We start from the raw sequence: 7,687 nt of genomic DNA, 5'->3' as shown, positions 1-7,687 counted from the left end.
TCCGCAAAGCAATACAAATCAGAAATGAGATTTTTGAAGTCCTAATGAACCTGATTGCAGGAACATTTATAATCCCCCATGGCTTTAAATGAAATCAGATATAATCAGGAGCTATGGGGAAAGGGAGTGTTTACAGGCAGAGATTGGGAAGTGCTGCTGTATTAGTAAAGATGCTGTTCCTTCTATTGATGTCTAAAATGATGGATAATGTGAGAATGGCAAATATACTATTTGTCTAATGGCTCTGCAATTAAATTCCCCTGTAAATGACCCATGCCTCATTTCATCCTAATCTATGGAATTTTGATTGAATTCGTCAGCTCTAATTGAAAAATACTGCACTTTAATGTCTGCAGTGCAGTTTCAGGACCGCGCTGGTTTTAATGAGACGGTGCCCCTCTGACCTGGGAATATTTTAGACTTTTATTCGGGATTTTTAAACTGGTGAATTTCTTAACTATATCCCACGAAAAGCCGTGAGCGAGAGCGCTTGTGGTTTTCCAGTGCTAGGAATAATCTCTCCGTACCGATGCGTTTTATGAAGGTCTCCTGTAGTGCTCTTAAAATATTTGGACTCCGGTTATTTAAATACATAGCAATTCTAAAAGGAAAAAAAAAAAAATAGCCTATTTCCCCTCATCAGAACGAATTTCGGGATATGAACCCGGATTACCGAAGCCAAATTTTTTTTTCTTTTTTTTTTTTTTCTTTTTTTTAAACCCGCACGGCGTTATTTTTACCCTTTTACCTCCTTTTTTCTAACCCGAAAATCCCGACAGCTGTCAAGTTTGTTAAAAAAAAAAACAAACAAAAAAAACAACCAAAAAAACCAACCCAAACCCAACCCAAACCCAAACCCACAACACAAACAGGGACAAAAAGAAAAACAATCAAAAAACAAAGCCACGGAAAAAAAAAAATAAACCAACAACAAAAAAAGCAGCACATCTCCCGTGAGTGGGGTGGAAGTTGTGGGGAGAGGGACCCCCCCCGAGCCGCCACCTAGCCGGAGCCGAGTCGCCCGCCTGAAATGAGTTCAAACGGGAACACGCGAGGGAGTTAATGGCATTAAGCGACGAATGAGCGGGTTTGGGTTTGGGTTTGATTTTTTTTTTTCCCTGCTTGGAAACGGAACGGGGAGGCGGGGGGGTGTTTCCCCGGGTTGCAGCGACGCCCGCGGGCACGCGTGGGGCGGCGAGTGTGTTCCCGCGGCGAGCGCCCTCCCCGCACAGCCAGCCCGCCCTCGTCAAGGGCCAAATCCTGCTCCGCGTCCCGGCCCCCCCCCGCCCCGCTATCCCTCTTACCCCCAGCTCCTGCAGCCCAAATCCGCTGACACAAGCCCACAGCCACGCACAAACCGCCTCCCCGGCCGAGCCCCTCGCTGCGGGGATGAACACCCTCCCCACGCCGGTGGGGTGTAGGATGGAGAGCCCCGGCTGCACCCCTTATTTTGGCGTTCAGCACTCACACCTGTGTCATTAAGTGCACACTGATCTGGGGGGGGGGGGGGGGGGGGGGGGTTGCTCAGGGTCTCCCTTCTTGCCCACCCCCCTCTCTAGAAAAAAAATCGCTTTAAAAGCGTGGGAGGGTGAGACGCTTTTGGTGATGCTTCCCACGCTATTAAATTTTCCCCAGCGAAGGCAGAGGGTCTTCCACAAATTACCTCACTAGGGTCTCCATAAGCCTGAGTTTTGCTTTTTGATAAAGTCATTGGTTTTATCACCACCGGCTGCAAAACAAAGCTGCCCCTTCCACACCCTCCCCCCCCGCCAACCCCTCCTCGATGGCCCAGCAGCCTTAGGGGTGGGCAGCAGCATGCACCCCGCTTCAAATAATGCTCTGCACCAGCACCCCCACTCCAGAGCCCAGTGGGAGGATGGACAGGAGCCTGTGTGCCCCACGGAAACCCCCAGCACAGCTCCCTAAATCTAGGCGGGAGGTGGCCAAAGGGCCAGGAGCAGCCTCGGTCCCCAGGCACGAGGCGGGTGGAGCTGCCATCCTGGGTGGAGGGATGCTCTGACCTCTGCCACCCTTCGGACTCACACCTGGAAGGGCTTGGGCACCTCCCAGCTTTCCTCCTTCATGGCTCTCCTGTTTTTCACTTCTTCGCTCCCAAAAGCTCTACCTCCTCCCTATGCTGATTTGGGGGAAAAGCCCACGGTTTATTTAGCACACGGTCTCTCCACCCAGCCAAGAGGCCACTGGTGTCACAGACACCCCCTCCCAAAATCTGCCCAGTTCAAACAACCCTCCACACGATGCTCCTTTCCTGGGAAGGCTTTTTGGGGCAAAACCTGCCAAAAGCCACCTGCTCTTCAGCAGTCCCTGCTCTGCATGATGCGGGAACCTCCCTAAGCAGCACCTCGGCACCACATTTCACGTTGGGGCCACGTGGGACCAGGTCTGGACCCACTCTACGGCCCACGGGGAAAAGGGCTTCTGCCTCCCCAGCCAAGCGTGACCCTGTGAAATACTCATTTCTACCACATACTCAGACTTAGACCCCCTGGGAAAGCTCCTGCCGTGTCCCACTGGTCGTGGAGGTCCCTGCATGGGGCGCAGGGGTGGCTGGCTGGGATCCCCTGCCTGCCCTGCCTGCCCCTGGCCTCCCTCCCGCCTGTTACACTTCCCAGGCACAATCACGCTCTGGTTGCTTCTCCGACAATCAGAGATCACCCGACGTTTTTCTCCGGGAGAAAAATCAGCTAATTATGTGCTGAACAAAAAGGCTATTCTCGTCTGAAATAATACTCCCGTCTTGCAAAGGCACTTGTTTGTGGGCAAATTTTGAAGAGGGCTGACAATAAAAACAGCTGCAGGAGCTGGGTGTTGGTACACATTTCCATGCCCTGCCAGATTACCATGCCTAATTATCTCTCCTTTCCGCAATCTAACGTGGTTTCCTGAAAAGAAATGATTTTTCTTTTTTTTCTTTTTTTGCCCCTCGCTTCTCTATTTAAACGAAAGCTTTGCTTCTCCACAAGGATCTCCAGCCTGCTCTGGTTGGTTTTGGAAGGAGCGGGGATGCTGCTGATTTGGGGGGGCTGGAGGGTTTAGCTGAGCTCCATCCACCACGGTGGGAAGGAGTGGGTGGCAGGAGAGGGACTGCAATCCAACGATGCCTGCTGGATGGCGGGGAGGGGGAAAAGGGAAAAAAAAATGGAGAGAAATAACCACTCGTGCAGCTCCAAAGAATCCACGAGGGAGATCAAAACCTTGCCGGCACTGCGCTGGGAAAAATCCTGAGCGCCACGCTACCGCACATATGGTGGCCTCTGCAAGATGGAGCTGGGACATATGGAAATGAGCTGTATAACTAAACTTTTCCCAGTCCCTTGAAGTCAGAGATGGGCCCCAAAAGTGTGTGCGTGCACACACGTACCCCCCCCCCCCCCCCCCCTTCACAGCAGCAGCTGCTTCGATGGCCATCCACCCTGTCCCATTTGCCACAGCACCAGGAAAAATTGTTTCTCCAGCAGAAATGCAGCACTAGGGAGGGGGGAACCCCAAAACTCATACCCCAGGTGCCCAGTGGGGCTCAGCGCCCCAAAAGCTGCAGCAAAATGGGGATGGGGAGCCAGATGCAGGACAGGGTGGTGAAACTGCGCCGAGGCCCAAAAGCAATAACCCCCCCTAATCGTTTCTGCCAAGAAAAGAACGGTTTCAGATGTTGGCTGGAAATGTGGAGGGATAAACTGACCCAGATATCCGGGCACAGGGCGGGGGGCAGCCTCCAGCCCCCCGTTTGGGGAAGCCGCTGAGCTTCGGTCGTGGGAATTAACAGTGAATGGGGGGGAGGTACTGCAAATGCCACTTGCTGAGGTATGAGCAGGATGTTGTGACACCCCCAGGGTCAAACCCCAGTGGGCACATTTGGAGGGGAGGGTAAAAGCCCCCACTGCTTTGAGAGGGGTGTCCCTTAGGACATGCAGCTGTGCCGATCTAGAGGGACCACCCTCACCCCTCGCCTTGTCCCCACATGCCCTCTGGGATTTTTGGGGGTCTGGAGGGTGGCCAGACGAGGGGCCTAGAATTTGGGGGACAGAGTGTGGCTGTCCCCACCGTTGGCACCTACCAGCCTGGTTGCTGGGGGTGTGTGTGTGTGTGTCACCTTCCTCATGGGATGTGCAGCCCACTCGGCCTGACAGCTGCCATCGTCCTCCAGAAAATATGAGCATCAATTAGCTTGAAATGAGTGCTGGGTCATTAGGAGCTTCCCAAGCAGGCAGGCCAGGCAGGAGCGGGATCACCTGCTGACCCTTGGTTTTGGGGGATCCCCCCTCCCCAGAGAGAAGCCACTCTTAGTTGGGGTTTGTGCCCAAAAGCCCCTCAAAATGAAGCCCAGATGTGCAGCGGGCACCATTGTCCCGGGAATCCTTCAACTTTGCAAAGGCAGGAGGCATCCCACCCCCAGCCAACTCCCCTCCTTTTTTTTTACTCTTTTTTTTTTTTTTTTTTTTTGCATTTAATTTTATTTTCCAAACCACTTGATCTTTGCTTGGGAACCTCCATTAATTGCCTGGGTTTGCCTCTTTGCCTGGTCCCTTTATCATTATTTATGGCCTTTGAAATTGTGTAAAGTTCCCTTGACGTTCAATTTACAAGTTTGGGGGCGCTTTTTTTTTTTTTTTCTCCTTTTTCCTTTTTTTTTTTTTTTTTTTTTTTTGTTCCAGCTTTTGTCCTTGCCAAAGACGTCGTGTTGGAAAAGGCTTTGAGCCGGCCAACATGAGAGGCTCGCCGGAGAAAAGGGAGCAGCCCTCCATCGCTTTTAATTCCGCCGTGTTGCTGAATGGCTCTTTTACATAATTGCAGAAGCAATTTCAAAGCCAAGCCAGGGGCTGACTTTACCCAGAACCACATGGAGCCTATTTGGGGGCTTTTCAAAAAAAAAAAAAAAAAAAAAGCAGGGGGGAGAAAGAGGGTGAGAAAAGCGTGAATAAAATAGTTGGTTGTTTTTTTTTTTTTAAAAAAAAAAAAAAAAAAAGGGGGTTTCAATGCTTTGGAGGCACCAAATTGGTGTGTCTGATGGGGAATGTCACACGCCCCGGGGGAGCGCGGGACCCCACGGAGGTCCCCGGCGGCACCGCGGGGCGTGAGACCGGCGGAGGGGTGTGGGGGTGCCAGCGGGCGCTCACGCGTGGGCCGCCCCGTCCGGCGGCGGCGGATGGGGGGAGAGGGGCGCGGAGGGGGAAGGAGAGGGGGAGAGGAGGGCCTGGGGGCGTGGCCTCGCGGCTCGGCCCCGCCCCTTCGCCCTCCCGCCAATGGGAAGCGGCGGCGGCGGCCACGTGGGGCGGGCCGGGTTCCCAGCCGGGCAAAATGTGAATGGGCGCGGGGGAGCGCGGGCGGGCAGAGCGGCGCGGCGGCGGCGGGCGGGCGGGCTCCGCGGGGGCGCACGGCGGCGGCGGCGGCGGCGGCGGGCGGGGGGCCGGCCCCGATGTGCGGGCGGCGGCGGAGGGCCGCGGCCCCGCTCCGCCCCGGCTCTGCCCCACGCGTGGGCGCTGCGCGGCTCTGCTGAGGAGGAGGAAGAGGAGGAGGAGGAAGGTGGTCGCTGCCGCCGTCGCTCCGGCATGAGCGCGGCTTTCCAGCCCTCGCTGATGATGATGCAGCGCCCGCTGGGAAGCAGCACGGCCTTCAGCATCGACTCGCTCATCGGCAGCCCCCCGCCGCCCGCCCCCGGGCACTTCGTCTACACCGGCTACCCCATGTTCATGCCCTACCGCCCCGTCGTGCTGCCGCCGCCCCCCCCGCCGCCCCCGGCGCTACCGCAGGGCGCCCTGCAACCGGCGCTGCCCCCCGCGCATCCCCACCACCACCAGCTCCCCAGCCTGCCCACGGGTTTCTGCTCCAGCCTGGCTCAGGGCATGGCCCTCACCTCCACCCTCATGGCCACGCTGCCCGGCACCTTCCCCGCCTCTCCCCAGCACCAGGAGGCCGCCAGGAAGTTCGCACCCCCGGGCAACTTCGATAAAGCCGAGGGGATACCCCCGGACGGCGGCGGCGACGATGGCAAAGCCTTCCTGGGGAAGGACGGAGCCCTCCTGCCCTTCCCCGCCGCCGACGCCGTCCAGGCCTCCCTCGGTGAGTGAGCGCCGGGGCCGGCGGGGAGGAGCGGGGTCCCGCTCCCCGCATCACCCCCCGGCGGGGCGGGCTGGGAGGGGGTCGGGGGAAGGGGCGGCCCCGGGGAGCGCCCGGGACGAGAGGAGGCAGGGCTGGCCGCGGCCGTCCGGTGGCCGCAAGGCCAGGGAGGAGGAGGAGGAGGAGGAGGAGGAGGGAGGTTGGGGGCCCCCGCCGCTTGAAAAAATAGTAATAAACTAAATCCAGCTGAAAGACACTCGAACTAAAAAAAAAAACCCTAACCATCAAAACCCAAAAATTTTCGGGTGATGGACCTGTGGGCCGGGGGGGCACGGCAGCTGTGGGACGGAGGGTACCAAATGCTAACGAAAGGCCTCTGCTTCGCTTCCAGCCGGGGCTCTCCGGGGCCAGGGGAAGGAGGACCCCAAAGCGGAAGAGGACTCGAAAGGCAAGGAGGAAAGTTTCTCCATGGACAGCGATCTAGACTATAGCTCGGACGACAACATCCCCGGCCAGGCAGCTCACAAGGAAGAGGACTCTGGCAATACGCTGGAGGAAAACCCCCAAAACCCCCCCAATTCCACCAACACCACGTCCACGGGCAAAAACCGGCGGAGGCGAACAGCCTTCACCAGCGAGCAGCTGCTGGAGCTGGAAAAGGAGTTTCACTGCAAAAAGTACCTGTCCCTGACGGAGAGGTCCCAGATCGCTCACGCTCTCAAACTCAGCGAGGTGCAGGTGAAAATCTGGTTCCAGAACAGACGGGCTAAATGGAAACGGGTCAAGGCGGGCAACGCCAACTCCAAGACAGGGGAGCCCTCCCGAAACCCTAAGATCGTGGTACCCATCCCGGTGCACGTCAGCAGGTTTGCGATCAGGAGTCAGCATCAGCAGCTGGAGCAAGCCCGACCCTGATCTCTCCCTACGCTCAGAACCACAAGTTTTTGAGGGAAAAGTTTCCAAATCGGGGTTTAAAAGCAACCCACCCACAAGAAAGAAAGAAAGAAAGAAAAAAAAAAAAGCAAGCAGCAGCAAAAAGACCCTAAAGCAAACAACAGCCACCAAGAAAAAAATCCCACGCGAGCGCACGGCAAACCGCCGCCACGAGCAAACTTTAAAGTGAAACTTTCCGCTTACCAAGTCAAGCGAGAGTCTGCGAAGGAAAGAGGCTTGGAAATTGTTTTGGTTCAGAGCAGGAATATCAAACCCTGGAAGAGACACACAGATATTTATTATTGCGCTGCCCCGCTTTGTACATGAGTCGTGCTGTCTTGGCTGCGATGGGGACCACAGATGCGGTACGGTGACAGCGCTGGATCCAGCAGCGATTTGCCCGTGTCCCCCCCTCCCTGGCAGAGACATCCCCAGCGAAGCCTGCAGCGCGCCTTTAGCCATCTTGGGGGTTTTGTTTCTTATCGGGGGCAAAAGGTAAAAAGACGAGAGAACAAAAACGAAAAGAAAACTAAGATATTCATTTCATGCCTTTTTTATTGTTTGATTTTATTTCTTATGGCTGAGTGGCAGGCACCGGGGGACGATTTTTTAAATATATTTTTTGCCTGGCTTTCTGTCGATTTGGTTTGCCTATTCTACCAAGCCATGTTTAAATGAG

At 55.8% G+C, this 7,687-nt stretch overlaps 1 protein-coding gene across 1 annotated transcript; it reads left to right on the top strand.

Annotated features, from left to right (window-relative positions):
* The first annotated feature begins 5,519 nt into the window (after positions 1-5,519).
* Positions 5,520-7,687, top strand: GBX2 (gastrulation brain homeobox 2). Its single transcript, XM_074910709.1, has 2 exons — positions 5,520-6,078; positions 6,467-7,687. Exons 1-2 carry the CDS (start codon positions 5,568-5,570, stop codon positions 6,988-6,990), a joined length of 1,035 nt encoding a protein of 344 aa, XP_074766810.1. The 5' UTR covers positions 5,520-5,567; the 3' UTR covers positions 6,991-7,687.

The sequence above is a fragment of the Athene noctua genome, chromosome 7, assembly GCF_965140245.1.
Source record: "Athene noctua chromosome 7, bAthNoc1.hap1.1, whole genome shotgun sequence".
Lineage (NCBI taxonomy): Eukaryota > Metazoa > Chordata > Aves > Strigiformes > Strigidae > Athene > Athene noctua.
This window is presented reverse-complemented; position numbering and strand designations above follow the sequence as displayed.

Coding starts and splice junctions, on each gene's coding strand:
- GBX2 (XM_074910709.1), top strand. CDS start 5,568: ATGAGCGCGGCTTTCCAGCCCTCGCTGATGATGATGCAGCGCCCGCTG. Junction 6,079..6,466: donor CGCCGTCCAGGCCTCCCTCG/GTGAGTGAGCGC, acceptor CTTCGCTTCCAG/CCGGGGCTCTCCGGGGCCAG.